Below are 20,216 nucleotides of genomic sequence, written 5' to 3' on the forward strand. Positions count from 1 at the left end.
CCAGTAAACACGGCCAGCGCCTCCAGCACTGGCTGAGCGATTTTGGCAGGGGAGAGGGAGCTGAACTGGGAGCAGGACTGGGAGCCACCGCTCCGTGGTGCTGGCACAGCAGGGCCCCGGTGATCAGCAGCCTTCAGAAACATGCCCGGGGCCGGCAGCAGCGCGGCACCAGGCAGGGCTTGGAGGGGGCATGGGGATCGCTGCCAGCTGGGGCCCGGCCACCAAACAGCAGGAACGGGCCCGCTGTGGGCACCCAAACCTGCGTGGCATCGCGGGGTGGCAGCGGGCTGAGCCCCCCAGCCCCGGGCTCTGCGTGTTTGCACAGCTGAGGAGGATTTGGGAGGCGAAGAAGAGAGCCAGACCTTTGTCCAAGCACGTAATCATCCACGAAAGCACCCCTCGGCGGGACGTTACAGAGCTCTGGGCGACGGCCAAGCGCTGCAGCGAGGCTTCCCCATGGCAGCGCTGGCCCCCCAAGCCAGGGTCCCTGCTGGGGGGGGTTTCCCCATCCCTCTCCCCTCCTCGCAGGCTGTCCTAGTCCTCGGCGGGCAGCCTGCAGCGTGGGAGCCGCTGCTGCGCCTCGGTGCGCACGTCGTCCTAGGGGAGAGACGGGGATGGGAGGGGGGCTGTGCCCCACAGCTCGTGCCACCCCATCCCGGACCCCAGCCCCGTCCTCACCGCCCGGCAGAGCTGTCCCAGCAGCGGGACGAGGCGCAGCAGCTCCTCGTCCCCGGGGTCCCCAAACCACCTCGGCACCGGGATCCAGTTGGCAGCCTGGGGAGAGAGGGCGAGCGCTGGCCACGGGGCAACCATTGTGGCCACGGGGCAAGTGAACCCCCCGACACGAGAGCCAGCGGGTACCTGGGAGGGGAAGCCCTGGATGGTGTGGTCCAGGGCCACTGTCTTGGCCAGGTCCCTGCCCAGCAGGGCCAGATCCTTCCAGTAGCAGCCGCGGGCGCAGAGGCAGTCCCGCTGGGAGAGGCAGCGCCTGCAGGGGGACGCGGAACCCGTGGGGAGCAGCCCCGGCCACAGGAGTGCCCCCCCAGCAGGGTTTCTGCAGGGACATCACCTGATCAGCTTCTTTTTGGGGTCCAGCACATCCAGGATCTTCTCGGCGTAGTCCTGCTTCGCCGTCGTGAAGATGAAGATCTGGGGAGAGCAGATGAAGGCCCCTGTGCGAGCTGCCCGGGCTCTCCCCACCCCGGTGCAGCAGCACCCGCCTGGCTCCACGCAGACCCCCGGGGAATTTTGGGGGGCTCCAGGTACCTCGTAGGTCTTGGAAAGGCTCTCGAGGAACTGCTGCACGTGGGGACGCAGCTGCACGTGGACCTGCAAGGGAACAGCGCCCGCAGGCAGCCCCGGCACCCAAAACCTGACACCCAGCAGTGCCCCCGAGGGGCGCCTGGGGGACCCCGGCCACCCCCTCCCCTGGGATTCCATCCCCTGGGGTGCAAGGGGAGGACGCAGGACCCAAATCCCCAGCCCCCCACGGCCCCCAGCCCGGCACAAGGACGCCCACCTTGTAGGCATCGCCCTGGAAGGAGGTGGTGAAGGAGGCCACGGCGCCCGGCAGCCGTCCGGCGAGCACGGAGGAGCAGACCAGGGTCCCCTCCTGTGGTGGGGGGGCAGGCGGCAGCGTCAGGCCCAGCCCCAGCACCGTGCCCCCCCCCCCCCCCCAAAAATCCCCCCCCAGCTCACCAGCTCCAGGACCAGGGTGTGCTCCGGGGTGCTGCGGGTCCTGCGGGGGCCAGGCGTGGGGGGCGCAGGGAGAGGGCTGGCCGGAGGCAAGCAGAGCTTGGGTGCTGCAGGGGGGCTGCGGAGACCCCCCCCCCAAAAAAAAAACACCATACTCACAGGCTGGGGACAGCGGGGTCCTGGCACTCCTCCGCGGGGAGCCCCGAGAAGTAGGCTCCCTTATAGCAGGGCTGCGATGGGGGGCTCGGGGGGAGTCCCAGCACCGCAGCCCAGGGCTGGCCCCCTCCCCAAACAGGGGTTACCCCACAATGGGGGGGTTCACCCCTTTCCCCCAGGCAGAGGGAAGGGGACGCCGGGCTGCCACGCTCCCCACCGCACCGCAGCCTGGCCAGCTGCTGCCTGCCGGGGGTCCTCCTGGGGGTCCTTCTGGGGGTCCTCCCGGGGGTCACCGGCTCCAGGGGGGGACCCGGGACACGCTTGCCCCCATCCCCTCCTCTCTCCCGGCGAGTCCGGGGTTTGGTAGCCGAGAGCCCCAGGTCCCCACCGTTCTCCCTGCGGGGTCTCTTTGCCCGTGGGGTGGCCATCCCCAGGACAGACGGACAGACAGGGGGACCCTCGGGGTGCCAGCGCAGAGCCCCAGGCACTCACTAACGCTTGGGGATCCCCCCAGGGCCAAAGCAGCCCCCACCCAGGAGTTTAGGTGGGTTGGGGTACTTTTATAGGGCACCTTTCTGCCCCCAATCACCCCACAAGCCCCTGCCCACGCTCGGAGCACCTGGCACCACTCAGGCTGTACTGGGACCAGCTGGGGGAGCCCAGCCCTGCCCCAGTTCTGGCTCTCAGCCATCGACCACTGCCCCACTGGGGAGCCCCCAGCTTTTTTTGGGAGAGCTCCAAACGCCCCCTGGGGCTCACAGCACGGTGCAGGGGGTGGCCGAGCCTGCGGTGCCCCCACCCTGTCCCCGCATGGGCCCCGCGGGGTGCAGCCAGCCCCGGGTTGGGTTACGGCTGGGGAAGGACCCGCGAGCCTCCAACGGAAGGGAGATAAGCAGCAGGTCCCCGGCCCCGAGAGGCACAGGCTGGCGAGATTCCATCACGGGGACAGGGACAGGGACAGGATGGGGACAGGATGGGGACATGTTGCTGCTGGGGCTCAGCACGGGGACCTGGATGGCACCCCAGGGTGGGGAGCGCAAGGGACACCCCGTCTGCTTCTAGCCAAGAAAGGGACGCACAGCACCCGAGGGATATATAGCTTTATTTTCTGCAAAATAAAATAAAATAAAATAAATTACCACCCTCCTCCTCCCCTCCCCTGCAGCCAAACCACCCCTGAGGACAGCGGGGTGCCCGGCATGGGGCTCCGGGGGTGCTGCCCCCTCCATGGCCTCGCAAAGGGTCGCAGCGGACCCGCTGCGTGGCCGGAGGGGTCCCGGCCTCCCCGTGACCCCCGGGGTCCCGCTGCCACCCTGGGGGTCCCGCTACCACCCCGGGGGCGATGTGGCCGGGGGCTCAGGGTGGCCGTGGCCGTGCGCAGTGCCGCGCTGCCTCCCGCACCAGCCGTTCCTCGCGGGGCGACCACGGGCGGGCGTAGCCGTCGCGCTGCAGCAGGATGCGGTTCAGGGTGTGCTCGTAGTTGACGTGGCGCCGCGCCATCAGCAGGTACTCGCGGCCCTCCAGCAGCGGGGGGCAGCCGCAGGCGTCGGGCACCCAGACGTACTCGCGGGGCACCAGCGGGAAGCGGTGCCGGTACGGCGTCTCCACCTGCACCTCGTAACGCGTCTCCTGCCCCACCGAGCGCCGCGCCAGGATCCGGGCTCGGAAGACTGCAGGGATGGTGGCGTGGGGCAGCCTGAGCTGGGCACACGGTCCCTGGCATCGCCCCTTTGTCCCCCCCCCCTGCCCGCCCGGTGCTCACCGAAGTCGCTCTGGCAGAAGTGCCGGATGCGCTGGGAACGTCCCTTGGGGGGCCGGCACCTCCCGCATCGCCCTGCTGGGGGGCAAAGCTGCAGCAGCTTAGTGGGGAGAGGGGATGTGGCACCCCCAAACCCCCCTTTAATTTTGGGGGACTTGTCCCATAAGGACAGAGGGAGAACGCCACGTTCTGGGCATTCAGCCCTCCCCCAGGCTCTCCAGGTCCCTCCCCACAGCAGCACCCATGGGTGCAGGAGGGAACGGGGAGGGGGTGCAGGCACCTGCGGCAGCCCCGCTGCGGCCAGGGGGGGTTCTCGGTGGCTCTGTGCTGTGGCCCTGGGTCCGTGGGGGCGGCGTGGGGGCCGGGGGCTCCTCGGGCGGGGGGCTGCCGGCCCCCCGGGGCTGGGGTTGCCGCAGGGGGCTGGTGTCGGGGGGCTGGGGGTGCCCGCGGGGCAGCCAGAACTCGTACTCGATGCCGGGGTTGGGTTCCTGCAGCAGGACCTGAGCGAGGCAGGGGCAGAGCTCAGGGTGGTGGTGGGGGGCAGCGGGGCTGGGGGGCGTCTCCCCGCGACCCCACGCCACCCCCGGGGCTCACCAGCACGTGGAGATCCTCGTCCGTGGGCCCCGCCGCCTCCAGGCTCTCGGTGCCGTCGGGGCTCCGGGCGTAGAGCAGCCGGGTGCCGGCCGCCTCGTACGGCCCCGGCCAGGCGATGGACCAGTCCCCGTTGAGCACGTAGCGCCCGTCGCTCGTCATCAGGGCTGCGGAAAGGAGCGTGAGCGGGAGCCGAGCACGGCCCCGGGACCCCTGAGCCGGGTTGGGCAGGGTGGGGGCTGCCCCGGTGCTAGAGGCCCCCGGGAGGGCAGCGTGGGTTGGGGAGAAAGCTGCTTTCATGTGAGGTTTGGCCTCGGTCCCGAGCTGGAGCCGAACCCTGATGTGCAAAATTCCTCAGGTCCCCCAGGGGACGGGGTCCTGGATGCGCTGGGAACGGGGTTCTGGGGATGGGGACCCGGTGCTGGTCCCATGGCAGCCGGCCCGGCCCCATTGCGCCGGCCCCACTGCAGCTCAGCCCTTCCCAAAACCCGCGTCTGTGCCCCAGGCCCGTTCCCAGCACCAACTGGGACGGACTGGGATGGACTGGGAGGGGATGGGATGCGTCCTACCGAGGTAGTTGCGGCTCTTGTCTGTCACCCTGATGTTGGTGGCCCCAGCCGGGATCTTGGTCACGTTCATGTACCCAAAATAACCTGGGGGCGGGCGGGGAGTCAGGGCAGAGCCTGGGCACGGCCGAGGGGGCGTCGTGGGGAGGGGGGTGCCAGGGCTGGGACCCCCGCAGGGCGAGCAAGGGGGCGGTGGGAGGGGACTGGAGCCATGCACTGGGACACGTGGGGCACCCTCATGGGCATCATCGTCCCCACAGTCTGGCCAAGCACCCCATGGGCACTGGACATGGACCAAGGGGTCCTGGGCGCACCCAGGGACCCCCAAACACCCCTGGGGACCCCACGGACCATAGGGACACCCCAGGGATCCCCCCCCAGAGGTGACCGGGGAGAGCCGCCAAAGATCCTGGGGGACCCAGGTGAAGCCTTGGGGACACAAACGGGACGGGGTGGGGGGACAGGGGAGCCAAGAGCCAAAGCATTCACCCATGGAGGGGGCCGGGGCAATGGTTCATTCACCGGAGGGGGGCTCCGTGCCCTGGAAGAGCCGGTGCACCACGAGGCACCCGTCCTGGCCGCCGCCGCACCGGCCGCAGGCGTGGGGCCGCGCACCCGAGCCCAGGATCCCATCGCAGCCGACGCTCTGAGGAGCCGAGAGGCGGTGTCAGGGCAGGGACCGAGGGTCCCCAGGGGCCCCAGGGGATCCCAGGGGGTCTTGGGGGTCCCGGGGGTCCCGTCCCCTCGCACACCCACCAGGCAGCGCCCGCCGACGCACAGCTCCGGGGAGTCGGGGCCGCAGCGGGTGCCGTCCAGCACCCGGCCGAAGGTGTAGTAGAAATTGTGCCCCACGGCCAGGCAGTTGAGGTCGCAGGCGTTGGGGGCTGCCGGGGCCAAAAAGGAAGGAGGGGACGTTGTGGTGGGGGCGGCAGCAGCCCCCCACCCCGGTCCCGGCTGCACCCGCTGCCCCGGTGCTCACCTCCGTAGAAGGGCACCCAGCGGTACCGGGCCTGCGTGCCCGGGATGGGTTTGTCATCGTAGAGGGAGCACTGCATGGCACGGAAAGGCACCGAGCCACCGGGGCAGCCCTGCGGGAGCAGCAGGATGGAGCCCACGGGGCCAGGAGCACGGAGCCCGCGGGGCCGTGCCGTGCCGTGCCGTGCCGCGCCGCGCTCACCTGGAGCTGGCAGAGCCGGTACTGCCGCGGGTCTCCCATGCACGGCTCCTCCGGGGGGGATCTGCGGTCACAGCATCGGTGTTTCATCCGGGGAAAACCACCCCGAGCAGCCCCGCGTCCCCTTGGGGATGTTCTACGGGGCCGCGATGCCGAGATGTGGCCTGGCTGGGAGCGCAACCGGGAGTGGGGACCACATGGAGCCACCTGGGGACAACCGGAGCCAGCACCCGCCCGCCTTCCCCGTCCCTCCCACCCTACAACAAGGCTGAAACGAGGCCAGGGCCCCGCGTGGGGACGGGAGCTGCAGGAGCACGAGTGGAAAGTGGCGCCCTGACGGCACCGGGGTGCGTGGGGACACCGCGGGGACCACTCACCGCAGGCACCTCCGGGCGCGGAAGGCGACGCCGTCCCCGCAGGAGCTGGAGCAGGCGCTCCAGGGTCCCCAGGGCCCCCAAGTGCCCCGAGCCAGCTGCCGGCGAGGCCGAGCACGGGCAGGGGGCTCGGGGCCCTGCACCAGCACCTCCGGGGCTGAGCCCTGCGTGGAGGAAGGGGATGTTCGGGGTGGGGGCTGCGGTGGCACGGTTGGACCAGCCCGGGGGTGCCCCCGTGCCCTCACCTGCGCGGTGCCGATGCCGCAGCCCAGGCTGAGCCAGGCCAGGAGCAGCACCCGCCACGGCCACCGGTGCCTGCAGGAGCAGAGACCCTGAGCCCCTCGCTCTGGGGGCCAGCAGCAGCACGTGGGGTGCCCCACATCCCGGCAGCGAGGCCATTGGGGCCACCGAGGGGGGCGGCCACCACCGTGCACCCCACGGGGACCCCGAGGCGAGGGAGAAAGAGGTGGAAAGGAGCCGAGGCGAGGCAGCCGGTGCAGGAGGGTCCCGGGGGTGCAGGGCGCGGCGCCGCCGAGGTGGGCGCAGCCGCGTGGGCGCCGCCGGGCTCGGCACGGCACCGGGCTCGGCACAGCCCCACACACGCCCCACGGCAGCCACGGGGCCGTGCCGAGCCGTGCCGAGCCTCCCGGCCCCACGCGGCCCCGCTGCCTGCCGGGGCTGGCGGTGGCAGGATGAGACCTGCGCCGCGGAGGCGGCGGCGGGGCCGTGACTCAGTTGTCGCGCCCTGGGCAGGAGCCGAGGCGAGAGCCCGGATCCGGATCCGGCCCAGCCTGGGCAGGGCGAGGGGAACCGGGGGGCTGCCCCACGCCTCCCCCCAACCCCAAAATGCCTGACCCCAAGCACCCCCAGTCCTGCCAGCTCCCCTCAACCCCCGGCACCCCGTAGCCCCCAAGCAGCCCCGGTTTCCCCAAGCACCCCACGGCCCCGAACCACCCCGTGGGCTCAGGACCACCCCGTGGCCCCAGCGTGCCCGGAACAGGGGTGTGGGGGGCCCCAGCCCCGCAGCGGGGAAGGGGCCGTGTCTGGGAATCCCCCCGCCGAGCCGGTTTCCTCCTGCTGAGCTGCGCCCACAGGGACCGGGGGCCGCGAAGCTGCCGGGGGGGGCACAAATCCCCTCCTGCCCCCCAAGCACCCGCATGGGTGGGAGCAGCATGTTGGGCCCCCCCTGAGTCCCCAAATCTTTCAGCAGGGCTGGGGGGCAGCTCGTGGCTCTGGGGGGGTCGGAGCCCAGCAAGGGGCTGGTGATGCCGCAGGACCGGGTGGGCGCCACGTGCCTCAGTTTCCCCAGGGCAAAGCAGAGCTCTGGGCACCCATGGGACAGCAGGGGGGGGGTCCCACAGCCCTCCCCCCAACCCCAGAGCCCCACCCAAGCAGAGCAGAGAAGAGGCCACGAGGGGTGAAGCAGAACGCGGGGGCTTACCCAGCGCCGTGGGGTCCCCCGAGGTGGGCAGGGGGTGCCAAACCGCCCCGGCTCCCCGGCACGGCCATGCCTCGCCCCGCTGGGGCACCCAAGGGTGCCGGCGGCTCAGTCCCGGCCCGGTGACCCCACGGTGGGGCCGGGGGGGTGGGCGGCAACGCGGGGCCCCCCCGGACGAGCGGGCATCGCGTGCGCAGCTCCCCGGGGCGGGCGGCCGGGGCTCCCCTCCCGCTCGCCTCCCGTCCCTCCCCGCTGCGTTATTAATATCCAGCCCCAAAGGTGCGCCCAGCCCTCCCCAATCTCACGCTTAACCCTTGGGGGCCCACGGCGCGCGAGGCTGCCATGGGGGGGGGACACACACACGAGCCAGGATGGGGGGGGGGGGCACCCAGGTTCGGTGGGGCTGCGTTTGGGGGGGGTGGGTGGAGGTGACCCCGATCCTGTGCGCCGCGGGGGGCAGCGCACGGCGGGGTTGGGGTGAGCCGGGGGATGTGAGCGGGGCACGTCCCCAGCACCCAGAAGCCCCCCCCACCATAAAAACCCCGAGAGCCCAACCCAGCAATTTGGGGGTTTTGGGGGGGGGGGCCCTGTGGATCCATGGGGCGAAGCACCAGCAGCCCCCGTGCCGGGAAGGGGACCCGGTGACCCCCACAGGCACCAAGGGGGAGCAGCCTCGTGTCCCCCCCCCGCATCACGCAGCCACAGCTGTGAGCTGGGCCCCCCCCCCCGTGGCACGATGGCCTTTGGGTGGCCTTGTCCCCTCCCTGTCCCCCCCAGGGTGACTCCTCTCACCCCGGCACGCAGGGAGTTAAGGGGCTGGGGATGTCCCTGGGGGGGCCACAGCTGCCGGCAGCCCCCGTGCTGGCCGCACGCCAGCCCCCCCCCCCCCCTCGTGGAGCCCCCCCCAGCCGAGGCCCAGCTGCAGGCACTGGGCAGGGAGCCCTGTGCTGGGTTGGGGGGGGGGGGGTGGCTGGGTTGCAGCCCCCCCACGGTGCCAAAAGGATCCCAGGACCACCATCCTCCCTGGGGAGGGGGGGGGGGAAGCAGATGGGACCCCCCCACACCCCCTCCAGGACTGGGAGCCCCCAGGAGGGGGGGTCCTGGGGGTCGGGTCCCTGCTCAGCACCCAGCGCTGGGACCTGCTGGAGAGGTCTGGGGTGTCGGGGGGGGGAACAAAAACCCTGGGGGGGGTCTTGGGGTGCTGGGGGGGGGCACCGGACACAGCTGGAAAGGGGCAGAGGGAGGGGGGCCGCATCCAGCCCACGGCACCCCAAAAAACCCCGGGCACGAGCCGCCCCCAGGGGCTCCGTCCCACCCCGGTGGCGCAAACTGGGTCCTGCTCAGGGTGCTGGGTGCCCCCCCCCCCCGGTGGCTGTGCCCCCCCCCCCCCAGGGTCCCACAGCACCCCCCGGGTGTGGGCAGCCCGGAGCCGAAGCGGTTACGGCACAGGAGGAGGAGGAGGAGGAGGAGGAGGAGGGTGGCCGGGTGTGGGCGTCCCTGGGGGGGTCCCTTGGGTGCTCCTGGGGGTGTCGGGCGCAGGATGGGGGGGGCCGAGCTGCCCGGGGGCTACGTGGTGGACGAGGGCAGCGGGAGGCTCTTCAGGCGAGGGGGGCTGCTGGGGGAGGTAAATGCCCCTCGGTGCCCCCCCCCGGCTCCATCCCAACCCAACCACGGCCCCGAGCGCACCGCGGGGACGGGGAAACTGAGGCGGGGGGGGGGGGGGCGCTGGGATGGAGCCCGTGGTGGTGGTGGGGGGGGGCACCCAACGCCTGCACCCTCCTCTCCTCGCCCCCCCCGGGGTGCCCGGGTGGGTGCTGAGCGGTGCCGTTGCCCCCCCAGGGGGCTTTCGGGCGCTGCTATCGCCTGACCGAGCTGGGCAGCGGCAGGGGCTACGCGGCCAAGGTGATCCCACGGGCTCAGCTCGAGGATCCGGGGGTGGCGGAGAGGGTGAGTACCGGGGGGGGGCAGCCCCGAGGAGCCCCCCGCCCTGCCCCTTCTTCCCCCTTCTTTTCCCTTTTTCCCCCTTCTTTCCCCCTTCTTTCCCCTTCTCCCCCCTTCTTCCCCTTTTTTCCCCTTTGTTCCCCTTTATTTCCCCTTCTTCCCCCTTCCTCCTCTCCCCTTTGTCCCCTTTTTCCCCCTTCTTCCCCTTTTTCCCCTTTTTTCTCCCTTCTTCCTCCTTTTTCCCCTTCCTCCTTCTCCCCCCTTTTTCCTTCTTTCCTCTTTTTCCCCGTTTCCCCCTTCTTTCCCTTTCTCCCCCTTTTTCCTCCTTCTTCCCCTTTTTTCTCCCTTCTTCCCCCTTTTTCCCCTTCCTCCTTCTCCCCCCTTCTCCCCACTTTTTCCCTCCTTCTCCTCCCTTTTTCCCCCTTCTTCCCCCTTTATTTCCCACTTCTTCCCCCTTCCTCCTTTCCCCTTCTCCCCCCTTTTTCCCCTTCTCCTCCCTTTTTCCCCTTCTCCCCCTCCCCTTCTCCCCCATGGCTGGCTCCCTGGGGTTTTTCTCCCCGCACCCCCCCCCCCACAGAGGTGTCCCCGCTGTTCTCGGGGTCTCCCCCCCCCAGGTGCAGCGGGAGCAGGATCTGCAGGGCCGCCTGTGCCACCGCCACGTCCTGCGCCTGCACGGCCACCTCGCCACCCGCGGCCACCTCTACCTGCTGCTGGAGCTCTGCGGCCGGAGGGTGAGTTAAAATCAACCCTAAAACCTTTGTCCCCTTTTGGGGCCAGCCCCCAAACCCCAAATTGTCCCCCCCTCTCTCTCTCTCTGCCCCCAGTCCCTGGCTGACATCCTGCGTGCCCGGGGGGTGCTGACGGAGCCGGAGGCGCGCTACTACCTGCGGCAGGGCGGCGCGGGGCTGCGCTACCTCCACGGCCAGGGCCTGGTGCATCGGGACCTCAAACCCAGTGCGTGGGGTTGGGGATGACTGGGGGGGGGCTGCTGGGCGAGCCGTGCCCCCCACCCCGAGCTCACACCCCCCCGTCCCAGCAGGTAACGTGCTGGTGACTGAGAAGATGCAGGTGAAGATCGGGGACCTGGGGCTGGCTCGGCCGGCGGCAGCGGGCACCCGGTGCTGGGGGTGAGCGGGGCCCTGAGCTGGGTGGGGGTCCTAGCACGGTGTAGCCCCCCCCTCACCTTCACCCTGTGCTCCCCCTGCCCTCCCCCAGGGCGCTGTGCGGGACCCCCGCCTACATGGCCCCGGAGGTGTTGGACCGCAAAGGCCACGGGGCGCCCTCGGACATCTGGGCCTTGGGCTGCATCATGTAAGGGGGGCACCCAGCGGGTGGGCAGGGGGGGCTCCTGGCCTCGCTGAGCACCCAGGACCCCCCCAAACCCCCCCCCAGGTACGAGGTGCTGACGGGCAGCCCCCCGTTCGAGGCAGCCGAGCGGCAGGAGCTGTACGGGAGCATCCGCGCGGCGCGGTACCCGCTGCCCCCCGGCCTCTCATCCCGTGCCCGAGCCCTCCTGGGGCGCCTGCTGCTCCCCGACCCCACGGCACGAGCCGGCCTCGGGGAGGTGCTGGAGCACGGATTCTTCACCCAGGTATAAATTGGGGGGGGTACGATAACCCTGGGACCCCCCCGGGATGGGGAGGATGGGGGAAATCGCCGCCTCTCACCCCCCCAGGGCTTCACGCCGGACTCGCTGCCGCCCCACGCCTGCCGCACCGTGCCCGTCTTCTGCCTGCTGAAGGGAGCTGTGGCGACGCTGGCACGGCGCTGGGTGAACTGGGAGCACTGGGACGCAGCCACCCGCACCCCCCCCCCAAGGAGCAGGTTCCTGGGCAGGAGCTCAGCCCCGCAGCCACGGGCTGAGGAAAACCTTTATTAGTGCTAGGAACCGTCTAAATTCCAGTCATCAGGACAAGCAGGGCGGGACGGGACCAGTACGAACGGCACACACACACCAGTTTGCCCTTAGAAAAGGTTAACAGGAGAAAAAATAATAAAATAAAATAAAACAACCAACGGGACCTCTCCTCCCCGACAGGATGGGGATGGGGACGAGGGGAGGGGGACGAGGCGCGGCTCCGGGAAGCCGGGTGCAGGACAGCTTGGTGCCTGGGGCTGAGCCCCGAGAAGAGCAGCACTTACACCCTGGGTGGGGGGCACAGAACGGGCCCCGCTCTGCCTGCGAGCACCTTTTGGCAGCACCTCTCCCTGCAGGGGCAGCAGCAGGAGGTATTGGGGGGAAGGACGACGTTAGCGGGGGGGTCTGGGGGCAGGAGGGAGCAAAAAGTGCGCGGTTTCCCCGTCCGCTCCTCTCCCTGGAGAAGAGGGCTGAAAGAAAACCCTGAAAGCTGAGTAAAACGGGACATTTAAAACACCCACAGCGCGGCTCCAGCAGCGGGCAGCCCCCGGGACGCCGGCCTATGTCTAAAACAGAGGGGGGGGACACACGAGATGCCTGCGGTGGCCCCAGCCAGCACCACGGAGCCGCTTCGCTGCTCACGGACCCGGCCACGTCGGCGCAGGGTGACCCCGGTGGCCTCGGCCTTGCCCCGTCACCGAGGGGCTGGGGAGGGAGGTGAGGAGGTGACAGCGTGAGCTGCAAGGCAGGGAGCGAGCCCGAGGCTGGAGCTGGGGTGGGAACGGGGAGAAAAATCACCAAAAAGGGGAGCCGGGGAGGATGAGGGCTGCCCTCAGCGCCCACCACGATGGCAGGGAGGAGAAATCCCCCCCCGACGGGTGCTGGGAGCAACCCCACGGGGTCCTCAGCTCCCCGGGGAAGCTGCCCACCTCCCCCAGCCCTAAAGGTGCACCTTCCCCTGCAATTCCTACAAAAAAAGCAGGAGCTCAAGCCAAGGAGCAAGGCCAGAAACCAGCCTTCACCCCAGGCTCGCAGCCCCACGAGCGTGGGCACCGCGGCGCCAGAAACCACAGGGCTGGGGGGCTGTGAGCACAGAGCAGGGGGGGGGGGCTCAGCACGGCCCCGCACCCCCGGGGCACATTTTTGGGGCCGGGAGGGGGGCGGGCAGGAAACCCAGCTGCTCCCAAGGCCAGCAAAGGGCTGGCTGCTGGCCCTCGGTTGGGTGCCGCACCCAGAGCCCGGGCGCTGGCACGGCTCCCGCTCGGTATTTTTATCCCAGGCATCTGCCTTGGTGCAAGCTGCCTGCTTTTTTCTTTCTTTCTTTTTTTTTTTCCACGGCCCACCCCTGTTCCACCCTGGTTTAGAGGTGACAGCAAGAGCTGCAACGCCCTGCTGCCGTGGCCCGAGCCCAGAAGGCACCCGTCAGCTGCCCTGAGATGGCCCCGGGGGCCCCGAAGGCGAGAGCCACGCGCAGCAGAGCCCTCAGAGCCCTGGTTTGGGAGCGTTTGAGGGGCTCAGGGCAGGATGTTCCCGTAAATGCAACCATTTTTCACATCTCCCCTTCTTTATTCCACAGCTGATCAAAGACGGGGAGAGCCAGGCTCCTACCAGGGCTCCCTCGGGGCCTTTTTGTTTTGTGCTCAAAGTCTGCCCTGGGCACAAAGCAAGTCGAGCCCCGGGGGGGGGGAAGGCTGGTAAAAGGTTGTTAAAAAGCAGGAATTTAAAACACGGGTTCTTAAAACAAGGATTCGGGTTTGCTACCTCCTCACACCCTCCTCCCCGGCTAACGATGAGGCTGAAACTCACCCTTGTGCAGAAACGGGGTTCAAAGTTCAGCCAATTTGGGGGACTAGCACCAGCCCCGTCCCTCCCCCCCCTTTTTTTTTTTTTTCTTTTTTTTGGGGGGAGAGGTGACAAAAGGGAATCGAATTCCCTGCGCAGAGCTGTCGCTGCAGAGCCCTGGCCCTCGGAGCAGGATCCTGGAGGAACAGCTCCCGGCGGGGCTGGCCCGGGACGCGTTGGGATGTACCGGGTGGCGCAGCCGAGGAGCTGGCTCGACTGGGACGGGCTGGAGCAGCTTCTTAGCAGGCTGAAGGCAGCGAGTTGCTCTCCACCTTCAGTCCCTTGCTGGCCAGGAAGGCGTCCTGCTTGGGCTCGCGGCCCAGGAACTTCCTCAACATGTCAGAAGCGTCCAGGGAGCCGCCGGGATGCAGGATGCAGTTCCTGTAATCCATGCCCACCTGCAAGGAGAGACGGGGGGAGCATTTAGGACAGCCACCCCCCTGCCGAGCTCGCTGCTCCCACCTCTTGCAGCTCACCCCCTCCTCTTACCTTGCAGTTCATGATCCCCTCCTGCTTGAAGCGCGTGTGGAACATGTCCATGGAGTACACCTCGCTCCAGAGGTAGCCGTAGTACTGGGCGTCGTAGCCCCCAGCCAGGTGGCCAAAAGTGGCCGGCATGTTTGTACCTTCGCAGTCAGGGGAAGGGAAGGAAGGGGAGGGGGCGTTAACGGGGAAAAAAACTCGTGGAAAAAAGCCCTGCGGGTTGTAAATGTGTCACTGCAGGCATCGAGTCAGCTTGTTTGCAGTCACAGAGGAAATGGGGAAGGATTTTCCAGTTATTTTTGTGTGGTTTTAGCCCTGCTCTTCTGGGAGTCAGCAAATCCCACCCCCGCCAAGCCAGCCTGATGCCCCAGCCTTGAAAGGGACCTGCGGTGTGAGCGGGACCCCCGCAGAGCCCCCCCCTCGTTACCTGGGGTGGCCGGGACGCCCAGCACCTCCTCGCAGAGCTGGGCAAACACCTCCACGGGGTCAGCCTTGGTCTGGGTGTGCAGCGCCTGGTCCACCTTGGCCAGGACGATCTGACGCAAGTTGAACAGTCCTGTTGTGGGAGGAGGAGGAGGGGAGCTGAGGCCCGAGGGCTCCCAGTTCTCCCCACACCCGATTTTAAAACCATTTCCCCAGACCAGACCATCCAGAAACTCCCACAGCTGCACCTCCCTTAGCACCTTGTCACCTCACCTTTGTGCTTCCCAGCTTAACAGCAAGATGTGGTTCTTCCTCCCAGCCCTCTGTCCCCACAAAGCCTTTCCCCTAACCATCGTGACCAGGACACCACGGGTCCCCTTCCTGTCCCCACAAGCAGGGGACACCAAGGCAAGGCTCTGAGCTCGCTGGGAACATCACACAGCCCTTGCTCCCCAAAACCTTTCGTCACCGGCTCCCACCTGTGTTTGCCTGCCGGGATTTAATGAGTTTCTCCAGCAGCTCGTCGGGGATGGGGCTTCCAGTTTTGTAGTGCCTGGACATGCGCAGCAGCGGCTCCTTCTCCCACACCCAGTTCTCCAGCATCTGTGACGGTGCCTCGACGAAGTCCCGCTCCACGTGCGTCCCGCTGAACATGGCAAACTCCGCCTGGAAGACGTGTCGGACCGTCAGCACAGCCAGCTCAGAGCAGGGCATCGTTTCGTCCCCCAAAAAGGCAGCAAAACGGGGCAAAGTAACAAAAAGGCCCCGCTGGGCCTCACCTGAGAGCACAGCTGGTGCATGACGTGCCCGAATTCGTGGAAATAGGTCTCCACCTCATCGTGCTGCAGCAGGGAAGGCGCGTCCGGCGTGGGCTTGGTGAAGTTGGCCACCATGGCAGCCACCGAGATCTGCCGGCTGGAGTCCGGCAGGAGGCAGCCCGGCTGCAGGCCGAAGCAGGCTGCGTGCCCGTACTTCCCTTCCCTGCGACGGGGAGAAAGAGGAGGCTGTTACGTGGGTGAGGTGCCCAGGGAGGCAGCCACAAGCTCCTGGGCAGGGCACCGAGCTCTGCTCACAGCAGCAGCCCCTGCGCTCCCAGCACAACCCTACTGGTGGCTGCAACCCTTCCTCCACCACAGCCACGCACTGAGACATCCCCTCCTCTTCCCTCTGCACGTGGCAGGCTCCTGTCCCGCTATCCCAGCCCTCCTCCTTCTCTTGGATGTCCCCAGGCCTCACCGTGGGTACAGATCCAGGTAGAATTTGCCGATGGTCTCCCCGGAGGAGGCGTCCTTCACCGTGTAGAGCTGCACGTCCTCGTGCCACACCTGAGCCTTCTCTTCCAGGTGGAAGGTGAGGCCCAGCAGCTCCTGGTAAATGGCCAGCAGGCCCGTGGTGACCACCTGCATGGGGAAGTACTCCTTCAGCAGGTTCTGGTCCACGCTGTACTTGGTCTCCTCCACCTGGTTCATGTAGTAGCGCATGTCCCAGGCGTTGATGCGGTTGTCGAACTCCAGCCCTCGCTTCTCGCACTCTTTCTTTTTCAGGTCCAGGATCACAGCCCGCTCCTTCTCCCCCAGGGGTTTCAGCTTCTGGGCCAGCTCATCTGCAAGGGCACAGGGGGAATGTTGGGGGCCAGGGCTGAGAGCAGCCCCCCCCCAGCCCAAGGGAGCCCGCTCCTCCCCTCTGCAGCCGGGCGCCGTACCCAGGAAGGTGGCCACCGTCCTGCTGCTTTTTGCCATGTTCATCTCCAGCACGAAGTCGGCGTGGGTGCTGAAGCCCAGCAGGCTGGCTTTCTGAGCCCGCAGGTCCACCAGCTCCTTGAGGATCAGGCAGTTCTCCTGCAACGTGAAGGAACAAAGCTGCGCCTCGTTCTCAAGGCAGAGAAGAAACGAAGCCCGAGCCCCAGCGCGGAAAGCAGCACGAGTCTCAGAGCAGCCCCCTTCAGCGCCTGGAAAATTCGGTCTTTCACACGACCACGGCCAGGAAACCCCTTCCCACACGTGCTGAGCAAGGCTCAGCTGTCACAGCTTGCCCTGACTCTGTCTCCTCCCCAGCTCTGAGGACTCTACAAGCAGCAGGTCTCCATCTCCCTGAAGATGCCACCGCCCTTCCCGGGGATCTGGGGGCACTGAGGCTTCTCTCCACAGGACGAGATGTGCCCAGGGAAAAGTCCTGACGAGCATTTCTCCTGGCCCTGCCGGCAGGCAGCGAGGCCACCCACCTCTTTGCACCTGGAGTTGAACATTTCTTCCACCTTCCTCCTCGTCTCAGGCACGTAGCACTTCTTCAAGAGAGGGAAGTAGTGCGGGTACTTCAAGGTGACCTTCAGCTTCCCGTCCTCCGTCTTCTCCAGGGAGTTGAGGAAGTCCTCGGGGAGCCCCCCTGAGAATCAGAGAATCACAGAATTACAGGGGTTGGAAGGGATCTCGAGAGAAAAGAGCAGCCAGCTGACAGAGAGCCCGAGCCTCTCCCAAAATACCAGCTCTGGGCACAGCACGGGCTCTTGCTCCTTAGCCAGAGCCATCTCAGGGCTTCATAAATTCTTGCAGAAGGCAGGAATGCTGCAGGAACACCCTCTTTTACCTCCACCCCAGAGCAGGGAACAGCCCCCAGGCAACCTTGTCAGGCCCAAAATGGGGTGTGAGCACGAACCAGGCCCTGAGATCCAGGAGAAATGAGTCTGAGAGCTCCCTACCTAGTTCCTCCTTCGAGAAGGGCAAGAAGGTGGTGTCCTCGTTGAGGTTCTTGTTGAAGTCTATGCAGAGGACGCTCAGCTTTTTCTTAATAGCTTTGATTTTCTATAAAATGGAGAAGAACAGATAAAGTCAGCCCAAATGGGAAAGTCAAGCAGCGCCATTCAGGGGCTGCAGCCAGCAGCCTGCCTGCTGAGTCGCCCCCTGGTCTGCACTTGGCTTTTATTCAACTGCAACGCTGCAGAATTAATTGCACTCGGGCTGGAACAGGCTCCCTTTGATCCCACCTGGTGGGAAAGCAGCCACCTCAGCACCGTCCCAAGCACCTCCTGCCAGCTCAGGAGCTGCAGGTGTTTCAGCAGCGACCTCCCCTGCCCTCATTTCATCTCGTTTTCTCTTCTATTTTTAACCTAATTTCAGGCTCCTTCGCTGAGCCACGATAAAAGGGGGAGAGATGAGGGGGATGCCCTCCCCGCTGCCCCCACGCCTGCGGTGTGACGTTATCCCCACCCAAGAAAAAGGAAAAAAAGGGGCAGGGAGACATCACCCGGCGTGCCCAAGGTCACACGGATCAGGAGCGAGCCTCAGGCCTCTGCTCTACAGCTACGCTGCCCCACCGAGGCACCCCCTGCACGTATTTATTTTGAGCCCTGAGGCCTCACCTCCTGCGTTTCCTCAGGGAGATGGAGCCCGTTTCTCTTGCCCAGTTTGATCAGCCTCTCCAGGTACCTCTTTGCTTCGGGCTTCAGCGAAGCGCTCTCCGCTTTCTCCTGGAAATCAAAGCCCATGAGCAGGAGAAGCCACGGGATGAGACCCCCACACAGCTCTGCAGGAAGCTGGGGGGGAGTTTTGGGCTGCAGAAGTGGCCCAGAGCAGACAGAAACACACCACACTAAGGCTTTGGTGCATTAATTCCTATCGGGCTGCTTTAAACATCTCACCTTTATGCCCCACTACAGCCCTTTTGGGACATTACTCAATTCCAGACCTTGCACCGTTATTTCTAAGGTCTGGGACAAGGGAATAGAACTGCTTGTAACTCCAGGAGGCTTCTGTTCCCCACTTGGAGGCATCCTACTCCCGAGCACGCACCTGGAGCCAGACAATCCTCTGGTAGACGTCCTGCCTCATGCTCATCTCCACGTCGAACTCCGAGAGCTTCTTGTCAGCCTCGGTGCTCGCTGCACGGATGTCTTTGCAGGGAGAGACGTGCTGGGGGAAGTCCAGCATGTTCCGGCGGACTGGAAAGAGAGCAGAGGGTTCAGCAGAGGCAAGGGGAGCTGCACGAGAGCCATTTCCCACTGCACTCAGCCTTCTGCATGCAACTTGCATGAATTTTATGCACCCCAGACCCCAACTCTCTTGCTGCTTGGAGAACCACGAGGCTTTTACAGCAGCACCGTTGTGTCTCCATCCCTTGGGGAACCAGGGCACGCCCTTACTGCAGCCGCCTCTCGGACGCCGCCGTGCCCCAGGTGAGCTCTGCCCCGGCTGATTTCATCTCAGAAGGGAGCAGAGGGGAACGCTCCCTGCCTCCAGGCCTCAAGACAACCACAGCAGGGAGGCGCCGCCCTGCAGGCACCAGCTCCTGCCCAGGAGGGGAGCGGGCATCAGATAACTGGAGCCTGCATCAGCGACCAAAAATCCATCAGGCTGCTTTACACATAACCTCTGACATGACAGCAGCGCTCAGGCAGACAGGACACAGATTTTTATCCAAGGAGTTGGAGAAAAGCTGGAGATTTCTTAGATTTCTGCCAACGCACTTGGACATAAAAAGGAGCAGGCAGCCTTAAAACCTCGCTGGAGCCCCGCAGACCTTCCTGCTGCCAAAGCAGCGGCGCTGCCAAGGCGCTGGCCTCATTTTAGATTCACGTTTCTGTTCCAGGTCTCTTTTTTTTTCTTTTGTTATTTGTACTCGTATCTAGCCATGTAAACATTAACTGGAAGGCAAACATCACACTGAGGGCTTCAAGGGAAGACAGAAATGACAACACAGAGACGCCCTCCCAAAAAAGGGTGCAAAAAAAGACGATGATTAAGATGCAGATCTGCAGAAAACAAGCGTGTCCTCTTCGGCTACCTACCCGTGTACTCCACCTCCACGTCCGCCAGGGCCTTGAGGGTGTTCTCGTAGGACACCTCTCCCCGCTCCTGGGCGCCCACGCGGTCGTACACCAGCTTGGTCCTCTCGGTGAGCTCTGCGGCCATGCGCTCGATCTGCTCGGCGCTCAGGTCCCAGCGCAGCTGCTCGGCCACCAGCCGCGGGGCCTGGCTGTCCACCACGCTGCCTGGGGAAACGAGGGGACACCCCCCCCGTGGCACGGCCGCACGCGAGGACACCCCCCGTGTCCTCACCGGGACCCCCCCGTGTCCTCACAGGGACCCCCCTGACCTTGCTGGAACCCACCCGTCCTCACCGGGACCCCCCTGTCCTTACCGGGACCCCCCTCCTTGACCTTACCGGGCTCCCCCCGTGTCCTCACCGGGCTCCCCCCCACGCTGGGACCCTCCCCGTCCTCCCCCATCCTCACCAGCTCCCCCTCCTCATCTTTACCGGGACCCCCGGCTCCCCCCGTCCTCACCGGGACCCCCCCCTCAGCCTCTCCGGGACCCCCCCGTCCTCACCGGGCTCCCTCCCTTGACCTTACCGGGCCCCCCTGCCCGTCCTTCCCAGGACCCCCCCCCTCACCGGGGACCCCCCTCCCGGTCTCACCGCCCCCTCTCCCCCCCCCCCCAGCCCTTACCGGGCCCCCCCCGTCCTTACCGGGACCCTCCCTGGGCCTCCCCCCGTCCACACCGGGACCTCCCCCGGGCCTCACCGGGGACCCCCGTTCATACCGGGACCCCCCCCCCGGTGCCCCCAGCCCCCTTACCGGTGGGGGGCGCCATTCCGGGCTCCGGGACCCCGCTGCCGCCGCCGAGGCCGTGAGGAGGCCGCGCCGGCCCCGCGCACCGAGCATGTGCCGCGACCAACGAGACGGGCGGGGGAAGGGGCAGAGCGGCCGCGCCCGGGGCATGCTGGGATCGCGGAGGACCGCGCCGCTCCCCCTCGTCATTTCTCCCCTCTCCGAGACCGGGAAAAGGCCGGGAAGCGGCTCAGCCCCCCCCCCTCCCGGTCCTTCCCCGCCGCCCGGCCTCCAGCAGCGAGGCCGCGGCCCGGTGAGGCCGCCCGCCCGTTGCCATGGCGACAACACCCCCACCCACACACGTCTCTATGGTT

At 67.0% G+C, this 20,216-nt stretch overlaps 4 protein-coding genes and 1 long non-coding RNA gene across 6 annotated transcripts; 2 read left to right on the forward strand and 3 right to left on the reverse strand.

Moving 5' to 3' along the window:
* Window positions 1-534: 534 nt before the first annotated feature.
* On the reverse strand, window positions 535-2,279 carry LOC309887896 (CTD small phosphatase-like protein 2-A; the record flags this gene model as incomplete). The annotated part of the gene is made up of 8 exons (XM_082779926.1): window positions 535-597; window positions 679-774; window positions 862-988; window positions 1,070-1,149; window positions 1,267-1,329; window positions 1,520-1,612; window positions 1,699-1,738; window positions 2,074-2,279. The coding sequence occupies 8 exons, from the start codon at window positions 2,277-2,279 to the stop codon at window positions 535-537; spliced, it is 768 nt and encodes a 255-aa protein (XP_082636052.1).
* Window positions 2,280-3,068: 789 nt separating this feature from the next.
* ADAMTSL5 (ADAMTS like 5) lies at window positions 3,069-7,964 on the reverse strand. Of its 2 annotated transcripts, none has more exons than XM_082779800.1 (12): window positions 7,757-7,964; window positions 6,561-6,630; window positions 6,319-6,479; window positions 5,945-6,005; window positions 5,747-5,855; window positions 5,524-5,651; window positions 5,290-5,413; window positions 4,771-4,854; window positions 4,205-4,368; window positions 3,891-4,110; window positions 3,614-3,685; window positions 3,069-3,521 (listed from the first exon to the last, which is right to left on the reverse strand). In XM_082779800.1, exons 1-12 carry the CDS (start codon window positions 7,822-7,824, stop codon window positions 3,208-3,210), a joined length of 1,575 nt encoding a protein of 524 aa, XP_082635926.1. In that variant the 5' UTR covers window positions 7,825-7,964; the 3' UTR covers window positions 3,069-3,207. The 2 variants fall into 2 exon arrangements, with proteins under 2 accessions (XP_082635926.1, XP_082635925.1); XM_082779799.1 differs by having other exon boundaries at window positions 3,614-3,688.
* A 1,398-nt stretch (window positions 7,965-9,362) lies between these two features.
* Window positions 9,363-10,299, forward strand: LOC309887823. The gene is made up of 3 exons (XR_014319097.1): window positions 9,363-9,377; window positions 9,593-9,700; window positions 10,272-10,299. It is a non-coding gene; the product is annotated as an uncharacterized lncRNA (long non-coding RNA).
* Window positions 10,300-10,598: 299 nt separating this feature from the next.
* Window positions 10,599-11,334, forward strand: LOC309887839 (inactive serine/threonine-protein kinase PLK5-like). The gene is made up of 4 exons (XM_082779836.1): window positions 10,599-10,648; window positions 10,734-10,821; window positions 10,910-11,005; window positions 11,087-11,334. The coding sequence occupies exons 2-4, from the start codon at window positions 10,757-10,759 to the stop codon at window positions 11,289-11,291; spliced, it is 366 nt and encodes a 121-aa protein (XP_082635962.1). The 5' UTR covers window positions 10,599-10,648; window positions 10,734-10,756; the 3' UTR covers window positions 11,292-11,334.
* A 193-nt stretch (window positions 11,335-11,527) lies between these two features.
* THOP1 (thimet oligopeptidase 1) lies at window positions 11,528-19,987 on the reverse strand. Its single transcript, XM_082780188.1, has 13 exons — window positions 19,870-19,987; window positions 19,081-19,284; window positions 18,086-18,234; window positions 17,656-17,763; window positions 16,996-17,098; window positions 16,522-16,682; window positions 16,003-16,138; window positions 15,537-15,903; window positions 15,080-15,281; window positions 14,780-14,966; window positions 14,305-14,433; window positions 13,884-14,020; window positions 11,528-13,792 (listed from the first exon to the last, which is right to left on the reverse strand). Exons 1-13 carry the CDS (start codon window positions 19,883-19,885, stop codon window positions 13,634-13,636), a joined length of 2,058 nt encoding a protein of 685 aa, XP_082636314.1. The 5' UTR covers window positions 19,886-19,987; the 3' UTR covers window positions 11,528-13,633.
* Window positions 19,988-20,216: the final 229 nt, after the last annotated feature.

Source organism: Aythya marila (assembly GCF_965140915.1).
Source record: "Aythya marila genome assembly, chromosome: 27".
Classification (NCBI taxonomy): domain Eukaryota; kingdom Metazoa; phylum Chordata; class Aves; order Anseriformes; family Anatidae; genus Aythya; species Aythya marila.